This window comes from Macrosteles quadrilineatus, unplaced genomic scaffold (genome assembly GCF_028750875.1).
Source record: "Macrosteles quadrilineatus isolate MER2022 unplaced genomic scaffold, UCM_ALF_1.0 Scaffold_1__1_contigs__length_201487025, whole genome shotgun sequence".
Lineage (NCBI taxonomy): Eukaryota > Metazoa > Arthropoda > Insecta > Hemiptera > Cicadellidae > Macrosteles > Macrosteles quadrilineatus.
The window spans coordinates 50,553,736-50,572,408 of record NW_026542594.1 but is presented as its reverse complement, the minus strand read 5'-3'; the positions used below and the strand labels follow the sequence as shown (position 1 = coordinate 50,572,408).

Genomic DNA, 18,673 nt, shown 5'->3' with positions numbered 1-18,673 from the left:
TGAAAGTCTGCAGGTTTGCTGCGGCGGGGGTATTTTATGTATATACAAATTTAACACTTAGAAATAAACATGGAGTAAATTTTTAAAAGAGTTCAACATCAGATTAATATTTTTATCAAAAGATGGGTTTAGTTTAGATAGATAAATATTTTAGGACGTCACTCACCTTTTAGAATTCAGGAGAACACAGTCTTTGTTACCACAGTTTATAACACACACATTTAAAATAAAAATACAAAAAAAATAACAGTCTAGAGTTATCTAACTCCAACGTTTATATTACGTTGATATTGGTGCGGCGATTTCAAGGTACTTTTCTCATGTAAACGTTGAGAGTGTCTAACCACGAACCCACAGTGTGTTTGTGTGTGTTATGAACAGTGTGACAAGGACTGTGTTCTCCTGATTTCAAAAAGGTGAGTGATGCCCAAAAATAGTCATCTATCTGAATATATGACCACACCTAGAAACCATGTCGTTTAAAAATAAAAGATGGGTTTGTCCGATAGAATGATTAACTTTTATATACTTAAAGTTTTGACTTACCGTACAGTTGAACCTCTATAAGACGAATTTCAAGGGGTACGGGAAATATTCGTACAATAGAGGTATTCTTAATAAAGAGGGTCGTTTTATCGAGGTTTAATGCTGCTGTTATTCTTCTTATAGAGGTTTCTCCTTGCTCCAAGGTTTTTCCAAACAATGATTGAAGAAGGAGGAGGGTTGGGTGGGGGTTTCATGTTGAGACAAGCTTCTGTTTGTTTTGAAAACTACGTACTATGGAGGTTAAGATTATGATAAATTCGTCTTATAGAGGTCACGTTCGTCTTGTAGAGGTTTTGTGCTAAGAATATTCGTTGTATAGAGGTTAATCAGTCCTAGCCCATGTCACAAACAAATTCGTCTTATGGAGGTTTTTAACTTAATTACTACGTTGTATAGAGGTGTTTTTAGCATTGACCTATATGAAAGTGTCAAGGAGATTAAAAAAAATTCGTCTTATCGAGGAATTCGTTTTAACGAGGTTCGTACAAACGAGGTTCAACTGTACTATATTTGTTCAGAATTTTATCTATTATATTATTAAAGTGATACAATCAAATTTTATGTAAACGGTTAAGGTCATTTACCAAATAAAAATATAGGCATATTGGCACATCAAAATGAAGCTAAGAGTGTGTAGATTTGCCGAAAAGTATTGATATGGACAAATTTCCTAAGGGCTCTGCCCCACAGGCTGATTTCCAAAGGGCTACGCCTGGCATGCTTCCAATGTTTAAATGATTTAATTTAATTTAGTTAATGAAACAGCTGGTCAGTACAATGAACTGTTGTTTGTTTATTTACTCAAAAAATATGTTTGTGGCACTTTATGTAGATTGAGGAGGGTTATGTTTGGTTTTTAAGTGAGGTTGTATAGTTTTGTAAAGTATTGCTCAAAGTTTCATTTTTTAATTTATATAGTAAGCTACATGTGAAGAAGCTTGACTAAAACTGAAGAATTATGGTAAATCATGTCATTCATAAAGCATCAATATGAAGCAATTAATGCTATTGCTACACTAAGGTATGTTGTCATATTCTTATGGATCTATTAACATCAAAAGTAGGGGTTTGAAAGTAAGTAGGTTTACGCTTTTAAATCAGTTTATATTTTCAAACTAAATCATAGAGTTGCTGTATTTTAAAACACACATCAGCACCACTTTAATAGCTCTCTAGGTCACATTTTCTTCCCGTTGCAAAGCACGGGTATAGCAGCTTGTATTTAAATATTAAATTCTTACTAGAATACATAGGTTTAATTATATTGAATTAGTAATTTAAATTAAGTGGATAAAACAAATTCTGCACTGGTCTTGCTGGTAATGATGGAAAGAGCCAATGTTTATCCTAACGATAATTACTAATTATCCAAAATTGTACTAACTTTAGAGACAAGTATAAAATAATTGGGTGTAAGTAAATTCTTCCAAAGTGAGGTGTTTATCTGACCATCCAACTGAGATTATACACAAGTACAATTGCATTTAAATTAATGAAAATGCACTGTTTATATTTACATTAGACTTGCAACGCACCATAAAGCTTTCTATAGATCTATTTATTAACTTAGGCCTACAAAATTCCTTTGGCTAATTAATTTAGCCCACATTGAACTCAAAGTAATTTCTTAACTCAAGCCTGATAATTTTTTTAATTTTTTTTCCCGGTCAAGATGGCGGGTCGTGCAGTTCGTTATCCCTGTGGCGTCTTAGATAAAACAGTGAACAAAGGAAGCCCGGGAGTTACGTGTGACGGATTTTGCAGTAAATCGTTCCACGCAGAATGTGTATCATTTGAAAGTTATAAATATCCAGTCGATTAAGGAGCTGGGAGACTCAGTAAAATGGTTTTGCGCAGGCTGTGAGGTCAGGTTAGCTAGGCTTAAGGATTATGCTCTGAGCTTTGATGACAACTGTAATCTACTCCAGAATGTTGGAAAGCTTTTTAAATTAGTAAATGATATTGTTGTGGATAATAGTGAGATGAAATCCAAGCTAGACAATATATCCAGTGATGTTAGTAGGTTAAAAAACAATGTGGTGACCCCACCGGAAGCTCAAATTAATGACGTAGCACATATTGCTGATTATGACTCTACTTTGACTCAAGTAGTTGAAAGTAATGCAAATTCTGTGACGCACCCTCCATTGCATGGGGTTGATGAAAATAGTTTAAACAGCTGTAACACTGGCAGCACTGACGATGACGTCATGCCTCATCAAGATGGCCGTGGTGATGACGATTGTAATGTTCCTAACCCCTCTCGAGTTGAATATTATAGTGAGGTGTTGAAACGTGGTAGAAACGATTCCAATAATTGGAACCAAGTGTCTAGGCCTAAGAAGAAAAGGAATAATTGAAATAGCGTTGTTGGAAATAGTCGAGGTGACCGAGAGAAATCAGAATTAGTACCATCTCAACATAAAGTTCAACGAAGCAGAGCCATAATTGGTAAAGCCAAACAAGCTGGACCCCTTGTTGTGGCACAGAGAAAATCCTGGATATTTCTATCAAGATTTGACCCCTGTGTAAAAACTGAAGACCTAGTTGAGTATATAAGCAACGTGTGCCCTACTGAAGACTCACAAATCCATTGTGAACAACTTACTACCAAGTACCAAGGTTAGGCCCTATTCATCTTTCAAGGTAGGTGTACCTTCTGATTTTACTGATAAACTATTGGATAGTAATCTCTGGCCTGAGGGAATACTCATTTGCAAATTTTTGAAACCAAGAATTAGTAATGGTCACAGAACTAGTACTAGGCCTAACACTGAACACCAAGATAGGCCTAGGCCTATTCCAAGGTCGGCAGATGGTCCAAAAAACGGAATATAAGCCCCAACCCGCATTGTCTTGGGGCGACAAAAAACTGTGGTAAGCAGAATAACCTTAAAAACATGAATATTATGTTTATGAATATTAGATCTGTAAACAATAAAGTAGAAATGTTAGAATCTCAGCTATATAAGAGTCAGCCTAAGATTTTGTGTTTGGCTGAAACTTGGCTGAACAAAGATAAAAAAAACATTTTAAAATAGATGGCTACAGTAAAGTTGCTGAACATTTTAGAGAAAATATGACAGGGGGAGGCGTAGCTATTTTTAAGGCTATTGGTAATGGAGTAGTCAAGGCCAGCCCTATAAATTTACTTGCTACACTATCAATTGAAGGGGTGTTTGAATGTTGTGGCGTGGTTGTATCATGCAATAAATTTAGGTTCATTCTACTGACTATTTATAGGCCACCTTATAATGACAATTTTGTACAGTTCATAGAAGTATTTGAAGATGTAATTAGTACCATTAAGAAAAAATATGACGAGATACCATTGATTATATGTGGTGATTTGAATATTGACAACCTCGAGAAATCATGGGATAAGGAATGTTTAAACGACGTATTACAGTCAAACAATCTTAACATCACATTTGAACAATATACGAGAATTGACGGTAACTCCGGTAGACATAGTCAACTGGATTACTTTATCACTGACATGAATGACACCTTGTATTCTGTAGAGATACTACCCCCTCTCCTCTCTGATCACAGTATTTTAATGTTTTACCTAAACGCAAGCGTACTCCATAACCGTAAGAAGATTGAAAAGAGAAAAATAAATCACAGTACCCTAGAATTATTCAAACGCCTATTGTCAATGCAAAGCTGGCCGGAAAATTATACAACCAGAGGTGTTGATGAATGTTTTGAAGATTTGTATTCTACGTTTATGTACATATTTGATATTTGTTTCCCAAAGACACTATTTAATATTAAGGACAAGTCACGCGCTAAATGGATTAATCAAGAAGTTGTTGATTCCGAGGAAAATTTAAAAGATTTGTACTGGCGGACGAGAGATTTGCCAAATGATATAACCAAAAATGAATATGCCAGAGCAAAAACTGCTTATACTTCTTTGCTAAACAAATCTAAGAAACAGTTCTATAAGGTGAAAATTGACAACGCCAAAAACATTAGTAAAGAGTCTTGGAACATAGTTAAAAGTTTAACATGTGATGATGATGTAAATAGTTTTAATGTATGTTTAAATAACAATGATGAGCTCACTACCAACCCTGGCAGTGTAGCAAATATATTTAACGATTACTTTGTGTCGGAAATTGTAAAATTAACAGGACCTGTTACACCGGTAGATATAGATCTTGAAAGTCAACTCGATCATGAAAATGGATTCCAGTTAGGGCCTACAAATGAGAAGGAGGTATTGGAAATAAGTCTTAAGAATAGTGCTGGTGTCGATGAAGTACCCTGTAGTATTTCAAAAGTTTGTAAAGAAGAAATAGCTTTACCCCTAACAATGATCATCAACAAATCATTTAAAGATGGCATATTTCCCAGTAAGATAAAAACATTAAAAGTAGTTCCTATACATAAAAATAATGAAAAGCACTTGGTTAAAAACTACCGACCAATTGCTGTACAGAGTGTCTTTTCCAAGATTTTTGAAATTATTTTCCTAAAAAGACTTATTTTGTACCTGGACAGTAAAAATCTGCTGAACAACCATCAGTATGGGTTTCGTAGAAATAAATCTACTGTTGATGCAATATTCGACCTGTTGATGAATTTGTATGATAATCTGGATGAGATGGGCGAACAGTTGTGTGTATTCTACGGCATGACAAAGGCTTTCGATTTGCTTTCACATTCAACGCTACTCCAGAAACTTAGGTCAATGGGTAAAAGTGGCAAGCCTCTTTGCTGGATAGCCACATACTTGAAAAATAGGAAACATATAGTAAGCATACGACACTCAAGTCAGGTGGGCTAATCCGAAATTTTCGTTCTGCAACTTCGCCTCCCATCAACACAGGCGTGCCTCAGGGCTCGAACCTAGGCCCGGTCTTGTTCCTCCTTTATGTGAACAACTTGCCTGAGTCATTAACCGCTGGTAATGTATGGATGTTTGCTGACGACATCAGCCACCTGTTTCACTGTGAGAATGAGGAACTACTCAAGACCAAAGCCCAAGAAGGTTTAAACCTGATGAGTGAATGGTGCGATACAAATAAATTATTGCTAAATAAAGGGAAAACAAAAGCCATACAATTTTACAACAGGAAAAAACCAGATAGTTCCCCACTGCTTCGACTCAAAGGCGCAAGCGTCTGCATTGACAGCCATATCAAATATCTAGGCATTACCATCAGTGAAGATCTCAGATGGCAGAAACACATTGAAAGTTTGATACCAAGACTCACAGCTACATGTTATATGGTGCGACGCTTACAAAACCTAGTTGACAAAGACATACTCATGAAGGTCTATTTTGGTTGTTTTCATAGCATCATCAAATATGGAATAGTCTTTTGGGGCAGCAGCCCACTTGCTCAACGTATTCTCCTGCTACAAAAACGCATCATTAGAATAATATGCAACAAAAATTATCCAGCACACTGCCAAGAACTATTTTTAGAATATAAAATCCTGACCATACCAGCCCTTTTTATTCTGGAGTCAGCACTGATGGTCAACAGGAAGCCTGAAAACTTCAGCAAGAATGTAGATATACACAACTACAACACTCGCCAGAGGAATAATCTACACGTACCTCAAGTGTCATCTAGCCTAGCAAAAAATGGACTAAGATTCATGTGTATTATAGTTTTCAATAAAGTTCCAATTGAACTAAGAAGTATAGAAGATGGAAAAGTCCTTAAAACCAAATTAAAAGACTTCCTTCTCAAGAGGCCTTACTATTCTGTGGAAGAATTTTTCAATGACTAGGCCATCAACAAACTGACGACCACGGCACATCAGTGCTTCCAGTGGGGAAAAAAAAAAATTAATAAAGATAATTCCTAACTTGTGTTTTATTTCTGTCTAATGAGATAAGTCTTTATCTTAATCTTATAATATATGAATTATTTTAAGAATAGCCTAAATAGATTTGGTAAGTTACAATATGAAATTTATTAATGAAATACAAATATAAGATAAGTTATTGGTTTAATTAGCTATAGGGTCTAACAATGGTAAATTTTCAAAATGGTGGGGCTTCCAAAGTGGATAAAAGATTTTAGGCTATGATGATTATATTGGGTTGGTTTCTTCTGAAGTGATTAATATTTAAATATATGAGCTCTTGATCACAGGGAGGGGTGGTCGTGCCGGTTCGAACGATATATTAGGCTTTATTTAAAATGCAGATAATTTAATTAAGTTATTGTTCTGAAATAGGCTAGGTTTATGATGCTATATTGTAATATGTCAATGTCCAAAGAAAGATTCCAAATGGTTTCACTGAATTTAATGAGATTGTTGCGTACTAGTTCATCACTTTTCCATACTTTTATTCAAAATTGATTTCAATATATTATAATTTTATTTCCTCTTTGTTCTAAATACAATTTCCCATTTTACTTTCCCATCCCAATTTCTTGACAGCTGAAAGTTATTTAATTTAATGTTTATTTACATCATATTTTTGAATATTATAAAAAAAAACATTGTATTTCTATCTTCGTGTACAATCACTACTTAATTTTATCCTCAATTTTTTTTTTGAAACCCACATACAATTTTTCATGGGATTTAAGCAAATATTACTCACTAGGTGAAACCCGTCAAAATCAACGGTTACTTTCAAGACTTGCCCTAATTCATCTAAATGCGAAAAATTGAGTGTAATTATACATATTTCGAGCATTTAGCACTGTTTAAAGATTAATAAGTGTAAAACAATAATGATATTAATTGCGTTAGTTACCAAATATGGTTGATCATTCAATGAATAAAATATTTCTCATACTGTACGTCATCGGAGTTGTTAGTATGCTATCTGGTATCTCTTCCTTTGGAAAACCTTTAAATAGTATTGGTGGATCTTTTGTAGCTAAACACTTCCGTGGCTCCATCAGTGTAATGCAGATTAATCTATGATTTTATTTGAAAAAAATTCCGTTTGTTGGGAAGACACGTTCTAACTTCAAAGGGAGGTATATCAGTTACAGTGTAAGTTAGATTTTTCCTGCGTCACGTCGCGTCAGTTCATATCGTACTTCTGTGCCAATTAATAACCCTCTATCACAGTTTTGAGAAATTGGTTGTGTGGTTACTGTTAAAGCTGGAATTCCTTGACATGGGGATGTTAGTTAGTTGTCTCAGCCTTATCAATTACACAAAGTTGTCAATATAATCTCTCTACGGAATGTTAGGTGTAGTGGAATATACTTGAAGTGAAGTTGGCTTTTATTCTTGAACTGTTAGGGGCCTCCTCATTTATATGGTCGTGCAGCTTCATTGGCAACAAATAATTCGAATGACGTAGTAATGTGGCATTTTAAAAAAGTAAAAAATAATGTAAATTGGCTGTTACGTAAATATTTACGTTTACATGCATTGTTAATCAACGTATCTTATAAAGGATGATGTGATCTAGTTTGAAAGGAATATGACCTTTCTGTCATGACAGTAGCTACCTAAATAGTATTTACTCATTGGGCCATTTTTACAGCCAAAATGTCGTGTTATTTTCAATAATGTTACCAACCCAGTGGGCCACGGTCCGTAATTTAGGCCACTGCAAATAATTTGTCAAGATAGGTACTATTTTAGGCAAGGTTTCTGTGTTTGGATGTTATTAGAAACGGTAAGAGCACAATCGAATTCTTCTGCAGATGAATTTATTTTATCCAGTTGCTATAAACCACTATTAATTTAACAAAATATGGACACGGCTCAAATGGGCTTTAGTATGCTATCTCTACCTCTACCAAGTTTCTACGCCCAGCCGTTCTCTCAAATTAATGGAGACAAAGTTTCCTAGTAAATATTTAGATTCCCCCATGTTAATCTTATGGGAGAAAATCCAACTTTGATGGAAGATCCTGACCAAACTAATAAAGATATCAAAAAACCAAAAACACTTTGCAAAACTACAGATTAGGGCAATTTTTTTGACACTTTAATCATCAAAATCGGTCCAAAAATGAGGGAGGAGTTCTGTTCACAAAAATCGGCTAAGCGTATTATATATACAGACTAGGTGAAACCCGTCGAAATCGACGGTTACTTTCAAGGCTTACGTTAATTCATCTAACTGCGATAAATTGGGTAAAATATACATATTTTGAGCATTTAGCATTGTTTAAAGAGTAATAAGTGTAAAAACAATAATGATATTAATTGTGTTAGTTACCAAATTTGGTTGGTCATTCAATGAATAAAATATTCACCATACCGTACGTCATCGGAGTTATTATTAGTATGTTATATGGTATCTCTTCCTTTGTAAGAACCTTTAAATAGTATTAAAATCGTATTGGTGGATCTTTTGTAGCTAAACACTTTCGTGATTTCATCAGTGTAATATTATTTTATTTCAAAAGAAAACATTTTTTGGGAAGACATATTCTAACTTCAAAGGGAGGTATATCCGTTACAGTGTAAGTTTGATTTTCTTTCGTCACGTCGCGTCAGTTCATATCTACTTCTGTGCTAATGAATGAACCCTCTAGCATAGTTTTGAGAAATTTTTGATTGTGGGGTTACTGTTAAAGCTGTAATTCCTTGACATGGAGGATGTCAGTTAGTTGTCTCAGCCTTATCAATAACATAAAGTTGTCAATATAATCTCTCTACGGAATGTTAGGTGTAGTGGAATACCTGAAGTGAAGTTGGATTTTATTTTTGAACTGTTAGTGGCCTCCTAGTTTATATGGCCTTGCGGCTTCATTGGCAACAAATAATGCAAATTACATAGCAATAGGACATTTCCAAAAGGCAAAAACACTGTAAGTTGGCTGTTACCTAAATATTGACGTTTACATGCATTGTTAATCAACGTATCTCATAAAGGATTATGTGATCTAGTTTAAAAGAAATATGACCTTTCTGTCATGACAGTAGCTGCTTAAATAGTATTTTCTCTGTGTACCATATTTTACAGCCAAAATGTCGTGTTATTTTCAATAATATTACCAACCCAGTGTGCCAAAGTTCGTAATATAGGCAGGTGCAAATAATTTGTGAAGATGGGTACCATTTTAGGCAAGGTTTATATGTTTGGATTTTATTAGACACGATAAGAGCAGATATTTCTACATAAATATTTGATATGTGTAGAATAATATGATAAAATGTAGGCAAAATTGGTGAAAAAGGCAGAGACCAACCCGTACAATAGATATAAGATAGTTCAATAAGAAATAATTTCAGAATTGCTGTGATAAAAGGATTTTTCACTGATTTCAAAATGGAACGTTATATTGCAAGATATGAGATGATCAAGAAGAAAATCAATTTTTAACCCTTAGAGTGCCAGGCAAAAAATATAAGTAACGCTCAAAAAATGCCGATGATTTTTCCCGAAGGTCGCGCTAAAAATGCCGAGCGGGATCTGGCGATTTTTAGGTTAAAATTTCGTAAAAATCAAATTTTTGATATTTCGACCAACGAAAATCGATGTATCGCAGACCTTTCTTTGGACACCTCTACCAAGTTTCTACGCCCAGCCGTTCTCTCAAATTAGTGGCGACAAAGTTTCCAATTAAATATTTAGATTCCCCCATGTTAATCTTATGGGAGAAACTCCAACTTTGATGGCCTGTGGGGCAAAGCCCAAGGATGCTTATTACAGGAATTGGTGAAAGGGGCGTCTACACAAAAAATACTTTATTTTGACACGTCGTTTGTAAAAATCCGTCCATTATTAACGGAGGAGTAGTGTTTCGTAGAAATCGCCTTCACGTATTATATATAAGGATTTTACTTTAAACTACATTATACAATCCGTATTGTGAACATTGTTAAATTCTACATGAAAGAAAAGACATTTTAAAAGTGATATTTTAATCATCAAGACAGGAATGAACTTGAACTTAAATACCTCAAGAAGCTAAGAATCTATCAAGACGGTTCCATCAATGAACTTGAAAATAATGATTGACATTCTCGGTGAGTTTCAATATAAGGTTTTTTTTTTTTGACAAATTTACTCTCAGACATTGAACAACATTGTATATTAAATTGAAACTTGTCTTGTTACTTCTTTTATATAATTTATTTATGTAAAATATTTAGCTGATAAATCCCAACAATATCGATTTTGAATTGTTTCACATCTTTGCCTAATTTAGGCTGGTCCTTCGATTTATTTCTTTATTTTTTTTCTTATCTTCAACTACCTTTCCCCCACAGAGATAAAATAAGATTTGAAGATAAAATTTTGAATAAAAGTTCAATTTGAAATATGTAGGTCTATATATTGATGAGTTAAGTTAATTGGGCCTATAAGGCTGTGCTGATTAAAATGTCCAATGAAGATTTGTCCTTAGTTATTTAAACAAGATTGATGATGGTTACCAAATTTGGAGTGTCTGTCTTCACCTTTGTACCATATGTAATAAATAAAATAGGGATTGGTTAAAATTTGGTACTCTTTTAAGGCACTTGTCCCTAATACTTTGATTTAAAACAATTTAAAATTTAGATTACACTTTGGGATGAAAGTCAAGCACAATGTCCAATAAAATGATGTTAACACTGTGAAGAGTTGGCAGGATCTGGGGAGAGGCAATGGTTGAAGCTCAGGAAGTCCATGTCCATTGTTGAAATGATGTACAGCTGGTTAGTTCACATAAAAGACACTTGCCACAGTAATTTTGATTTTCTTTGGATAATTTTGAAAAGTAATACTATATTTAAGATGTTATTATTACGGTATATTGCTATTTTCTTACAATTATATATTACTAGCAGAGTACCCGTCCTTCGTACGGGGTCGGCATATAAGTACAAAACACTTATTGCAGTTATACTCGAGCTTTGCATTTGCAATGGGGGAGGAAACAGTTTGATAAAATTTGCTTCTTTAAATTTACCGTATACTATAGTATTACACATCTACCATATCCAAAATTTTCTACCACTTCACCTAAACAATAGGGAAAAATAGATTATTAAAAGTTTGCAAAATATCACAAATTATTCATGAAATTAAAAACATAAACATAACTGTAAACAATCCTACTTTGACAGTTCTCATTGCGTATCACAGTTTTTTTAAAGCTTATAGTTCAAATAAGCTGTTATCATAAATGCAAAAAAATAATAGTGCTGCACCCTGTTGGTAAATCTTATAACTTTTTAATGCTTTTGCATATAATAGTACCAACTTTTTCTAGTTGAAACAGCTGACTAAATTCTTTAATTCCTTTTTTCCTTTTAAATATGAATAGTCATAAGGTTAACATGTAGAACTGCATAGCCACTGGGGCGGAGCCCGAAAGGATTTTTGAAAAAAAAGAATATGCCTATATGTTAATCGGGAATGTGAGCTATCATCATGCCAAATTTCAGCCCAATCCGTCCAGTCGTTAATGCATGATTGAACTTCAAACAAACAAACAAACAAACAAACAAACAAACAAACAAACAAACAAACAAACACACAAACTTTCACATTTACAATATTAGTAAGATTCTAAGTAAATGATTATTGTTGGTTTTTTGATAAGTACAGGATAGATATGGAGAGAATTGGCATAAATATTATATTGTAATATAAAATAGGATGATATTTCTGCGGGGTGATGGGATATTATATAACAATGAACAAAATTGGAGAAAATAATACATTAACAAGGAGAAGCATATTAAATAACTGATAAAACATTATCAGGGCCATTAACAAACATTATGGGAGAAAATATATAAAATAATAGAGAAATTAATGTTAATGATGAATGAATGACATGTAATATTACCAGTGTTGGGAAGTAGCGCGCTACAAGTAGCGACGCTACAGTAGCGCGCTACTTTTTTTGTAGCGTTAGCTGTAGCGTCGCTACTTTTAAGATTTTGTAGCTTTAGCTGTAGCTAGCTACATTTTTAAAGTAGTTGTAGCGGAATTTTAGCTACTTTTCTCGCTACATTAACATTGTTTGAGATAGTGATTTTTACCATAGCCTCAACCTTACGTGAAACAACATCTTTCAAACTGAGATTTTCAAAAAAAATTAGGCCTACTTTCTTGGCTTCATACAGCTGATTGCAGCCGTTTCATTCCCTATTACAACGTTGTGTGGACATGGAGGCCATTAAATGAGTGTTATCCACATTTTTAGCTCTCATTTCCTTAATTTACTACTCTATGATTACTGTCAGATAAAATAAAATCGCTAGATGCAGACGACGTTTAAACGTTACCGGTACCGGTGACAAGACTGACAAGAGAAGCTATTGAATCTAGCTTGCAAGTGATTGACAGGGAAATTAGTAATCAATTTAGTTTCTTTGTTATATCGATAGTGTTTTAACTTGGATTTTAATGGAAACCAACACTAAACCTAAAAATAATAAGAAATCTGGTATATCAACCCTTGCTTCAGCTGTTGATTGTGGTTCATCATCACAAGCCCTTCCTTGGTTAGATTACGAAGATTTTTCAAAGGTTTACTAAATTAACAAAGAGGAAATTACCTGATGAGTTTTAAGATATGCCTAGACTACATGATAATTGTAACGAAAAAATCTCCATATAACATGAAACTTACATTAAAAAAAATAGCATAGTTTGCTCCTGCTAACAGCTCTTGTATTGGACTATTCCTAGGCTATGCTATGGTTTAAGACGAATACCATTCAATTATTAGTAATATATCTGTTTAGTCCTTGCAAGAACAAAGCTACTGTAGCCAACTTCTTACATAGCCAAGTAGGCCTACATGTTATTTTTACTTTACAAATTTCAACATGTTTAAATTAAAAGCCGATTTCAGGATAAGTTTCTGAATACTGTTTTCTGTACCAACTAGGTTGAATCACAATTTGCCCTATGCATAATGACAATAAAGGATGATTTCTTGACATTGAAAAGTGTTATTCATAGAACAAGTAACTTATCACTATGGTTAAAAGTTATAGCAATGTCGTTTTTAACATTAAAAGTAAAGAAAGGCAATAAACTTTAATTTCAATAGGCTAGGCTCTGTAACACAAAAATGTATTTTTAAATAATCGTTTTACAGTTTTAGTGGTCTTAATTGTTGATATAAGACATCTATAAATGAATCTTTAATTAAAGAAATAAAATGAGCTTTTAAAATATAGTTTGGTTGTATGTCCTTTGAACTTAATGACATTTACATATAAGATGCTTAAAAATAATGCAATATTTAAAAATAAGTACTAAATATGATGGGACACCCAACTATTTGATGCTGTTGTTGTAATGTTAGGTTTATAATGCCAACAAATTAAATACAATCTAGGAATAATTTGTTTTCCAAGTAATGTTAGATACAATACTGACATTTCTTGTTTAAATGTTTGTTCAATAAAAATGTTGTTGCAATTAATTTTACATTTTCCTAATGTGCGTGGAATAAAAAGTAACGTCTTTGGGAAAGTAGCTAAAATTGTAGCTGTAGCTACATTTCATTGTAGCTGTAGTTGTAGCTAGCTACTTTTTCGGATCTGTAGCTGTAGCTGTAGCTAAGCTACTTTTTTTGAAATGTAGCAGTAGTTGTAGCTAGCTACATTTTAAAAGTAGCTTCCCCAACACTGAATATTACAGACTTTTAAATTCTCAACCATTCTTTTGACATGGTAAAACAATTTTTATGAAATAATGAAAAATAATTAATTATAAACCTTCTTCTAAGGACAAAACAATTAGGCCTACCAAAAAGGATTTTTTGATTCATGCTAATATTAAACAGTAATCTGAAGATAGTTATTTAACTATTAGGTTAATTATCTAGTATACTTACTGTGCTCAGTTTCAAGACCATGAAGTTTTATTTTGTTGGCTTCGTGTTGGGCTTTCTTCTTTAATCTACAAGCCCTGTAAATAATAAGCTGTTGTAAAATAAGGTAATTAAAAATTGTTCAAAACTAGAGCTGTGCGTGCATGAAGTTTGATTTGTAAACTGAGCCGAGCTTAGCCTAAAATCTTGAATGATAAAGCACCAATTTATAAAGTCCAGCTTGAGCCGAGCTTTTATTGTGGCGAAATTGTTGAAATTGCAAAACAAACACGTCTGTGACAAGACTCCATGATTGAAAAAAATCAGATGCTTATAGTGATGACATTGGAATGGAGCCACATTACATCAAATTTATGGATACTCAATTATATATTGCTTTTTACTGGTAACCATGTCAGACATGCTTCAAAACTCTATAGATAGTTTTAACTTGATGTTTTATTCAATCTTTTTTTAATCTTTTATCAATTAATGATTTCTCAAGTAGCAAAAATCTCCTAATAAATTACAGTAAATCAAATTTTGTATCATTCTCCTCAAAACAATCAAGATGTAAATTGAACCCGAATATTTACCTTGATAATTCAAACTTGAGTCAAGTGGAGTACACGAAATTTCTCGGATTGATATTGGATCAAAACCTAAATTGGGATAAGCATGTTGAGCATGTAATTGATAAAATGTCAAAAGGTAGATACGCCCTGCGACAAATGTCAAGGGTGTGTGATATTGATACTTTAAAAACCATATACTTTGCATTAATAAATTCTCACATATCCTATGGTATAGCAATTTATGGAGGAACTACTCAGAAAAATTTGGATTAAATTCTTCATCATCATAAAAGCACTCCGAATTATTTTCAAAATTAAAAATAAACGCCAATCAATGAAACCATTTTTTTCTAAATTAGGTGTTATGACAGTCTATGACTTGTATATTTATGAAACTATATTACATGTAAAAAAATTAAACCTCCAAACTAATAGTACAAATATTCGACACTATAAATTAAGGCATACTAGGCAGGTTGAACGACATAAATTAAAGTTTTTTGAGAAGAAATGTAGTTTCATTGGCATAAAATTCTTATTTAATTTACCTAAAGTTATAATAGAGGAAAAACGTTTTGACGTTTTTAAAAAAAGATTGAAAAATTATCTCCTTTCATTGTCTTTGTATTCTTTGGATGAATTTTGGAATTCAAGAGAAATCATAAATGATAGTTTGGAAAGATGATTTGATTTAATTTTGTTTTATTTATTATTCTTAAGCTTAAAATTTGTTTTGAAAAGATAATGATTGTTTTAGCGATAAGTAAAGCATAATTCATCTTAATATTTATTTGACGCTATTCATTGTATAAAAACTTGTACTGTGAATGAATAAAGAGAATTTGAATTGAATTGAATTGAATTTTGTTGATAAATAATCAGTGTAATTAATAAGACTGTAAATGTTTGGCTTTCATTTTTTCAACTAAACACTTACACTATATTGTTGTAGGTATAAAGGGGTATTGGCATTTAAATTGAATTGGTTCCTTCTTAAAGTGTTCACAAAAACTGTTAACTGTAACTTTATGTTAAGTTTTTTGTTTTGTACAGGACTATAAAAAAAAATATTTTTAACCCATTTGCATCGTCTTATTTATTTACCTAAAATCCCAGTATCACTGAAACATTAAAAAGAAAAATATATATTAGAGTATTTTTTATAATGGTTTATAGTATTCTATAGCTAAAAATAACAAAAAAATGTATAGGATATGTTAACACAATTTTTTATACTCCTAAAAAATAGGTGTGCACCTGCCTGTATTATATAATTATCAAATCATTCAAGGAATATAATATTTTGTTGAACTAAGTTATTATTATATATGATAGCTTAATAATGGTATATTTTTTTTAAAAAAACAAAACCTGAAAAATGACGTACCAGTACGTCAGCCGTGATACTGTACATCGTACAACTGCCGTGATACTGTACTTGACGTACTGGTACGGCATTTGATGCAAATGGGTTATCAGCCTAGATAGATTTTTTCTGAAACAATATTTTTTTTAAACGAGACTTTTCTTTTGATATGGGTGATATGGGCGGGAATATTCTCAGTGGGAGGGAATTTATAAAATGGGAATATTGCTCGGGATGATTTATTAACGCAGAAAGATTCCCAAAAAATGAACATTTTAAGATTTTATTTTTAATGTTTCAAACTTATTAACAGTTAAAGAAACTTAAAACTATATAAACTAAATTAATTCATTCATTTTGATCCAAAGAATTATCATCCGATGCATTGATTTCCTGTAAAAACAAGTGAGAATTCATGGAACCAAATGGATTTTAATTAAGCCATTATTAAAATTTCAAGCATATAAAAAACAAGCATCTTTATGAAGTAGTTTCTCTTGGAAAATCATATTCAAACACCCTGGTCAAGTAACCATGAGGGAATTTTTTTTAGATTTGGAAATCTCGAAGGAAAAAGGAAAGAATTAATATATTTTTTTTATTTATAAACAATTTTCTTGTTTTCTACTTCATATAGATTGTTTATGTTTTGTGATTGGTTATATTTTGCATTTTGAATCATGTATTGACTGCATATACTTGACTCCTACTATCTGAAGTTTTCTAGTTTATTCAAACTTAGGTTGGGTTTGTATATTGTTTGTTGTAATGAGTTAGTAAAGTTTTTTACATCTGAGGGCGGGATCAGATTTCTGATACTGAACCGTTGTGTTTTGTATTTCCATTGTAATGGAAAATGTCCCCAATAAACATTTAAACAATCTGATGTGTTTCAAGAAATATTTAAGTAAAAATCCAATCAGGTAAATGGAAATTCCTTTAATCAGCAGATTTGCTGCAGCAGGGGTATTTTATAATAGGTTGGTTTATCTGGATAAATCGTCCTGTGTAGTGATAATATGAGGAGTTCTACTGTAGTGTTAAGAATTCGCCATACATTGCCATCAAACTTGATTTTGTAACAAACTACTTTTCCTATAGTGAGCGCATAACATGCAGACAAGGTCGTATGCGCGCGAAATACGTTGGCAGCACAGGCTGTAAATCAGCTGGTCAGCTGTTGTACTGTTGTATCATTAAATGTAATATTATTAAAAGTTCACTTCTGTGTAAAAATATGTCACGTTTCTTGACCAATTTATTTGTTTTATGGTAACTGTAGGAAAAATATAATGCGCAACTCGAGTGCAAAGTGCAATTGCTCACTAGTTGCACAAATAACTATTCTTTTCCACTCTAGTTATTGGTCAGATCAGAAATTAGTTCTTTATCTAGTTTTAGTTGAAAATCTATCAATAATCTGTTCAGTAAAAATACAGTAGTTCCAAGCATTCTTAGCTTATAAAAGATATAAAATAGTTTGTATATTCTACCGAACTACAGGGTGTCCTGGAACTCCCTACCAATATTTTAGGGCATTGTTCCTAGGTAAGAAACATATTTAATTATCATATTTAAATTCTCCGGAAGTCCTTAGTTACTCACATAGCCACCATTTTGTTTTTTCACTTATTAATATTTTCCTGAAAAGTGGTTAGACATACGAAATTGAAACTTTGCACAAACATTTATGACAACTAGACAAAGCTACAAAAAAATATGACAATTTTCCAAATTCATAAAACAAAAAGGCGGCAATTTATAATTTTGATTCTTAAATACCGGTGGTACCTAACTCAAAAACCGTTGATTTTGTAAAAAGGATTTTACAAAAAATTTTACAAGAACAACTTTCTTAAGGCAATTAAATTACAAATCGATTGACACCTTAATCTTTAAGATTGGACGAATATTAACTGAGATGGCAGCTTTAGTGATACGTGACCGCTGGAGGTTAGTTGCAGTGCATGCCTCGGCATGCGGTCACGTATCCTAATGCCATGTCTCAGTTAATATTCAGTCGTTAATATATTAATATTGTTCGTTAAAATGTCAGTCGATTTTTGGGCATTTTGCAGTAATATTTATTAAAAAGTTTTACAAATCTATCTGTAAATTAACTATACCTCGTTATATATTTTTTTGAAGCTAAATATATGCACATTATGATTCAGCACAAATAATTAGGTTTTTATAACTATTTTATCATAAAAAAGTACTTAGAAAGATAAAAAATACAAAATAAAAATATGAAAAAAATGTTTGTGCCCCTATTTTTATGATTAATTGTAACTAAATTAAACATCTGAAATAGCCATTTATTTCTAAATATTATAGCAAAAAAGAAAATATGATCTTTAGTATGGTTAACTTAATTTTTAGGACAGCCAAGAGTCATAAATATGATCAAGGAATAGTCGCAAAATCACTCACTAGGCCTATTACAATGACTTTACTGCCATTACACA

At 32.5% G+C, this 18,673-nt stretch overlaps 1 protein-coding gene across 2 annotated transcripts in view; it reads right to left on the bottom strand.

Moving 5' to 3' along the window:
• The window catches only part of LOC128983006 (protein CREBRF homolog), a 112,732-nt gene that overhangs the window by 32,631 nt on the left and 61,428 nt on the right, over positions 1 to 18,673 (bottom strand). For both annotated transcript variants that reach the window (XM_054402124.1, XM_054402125.1), the window contains exon 6: positions 14,289 to 14,362. In XM_054402124.1, the coding sequence (XP_054258099.1) occupies positions 14,289 to 14,362 (74 nt within the window). The remainder of the gene's footprint in view (positions 1 to 14,288; positions 14,363 to 18,673) is intronic.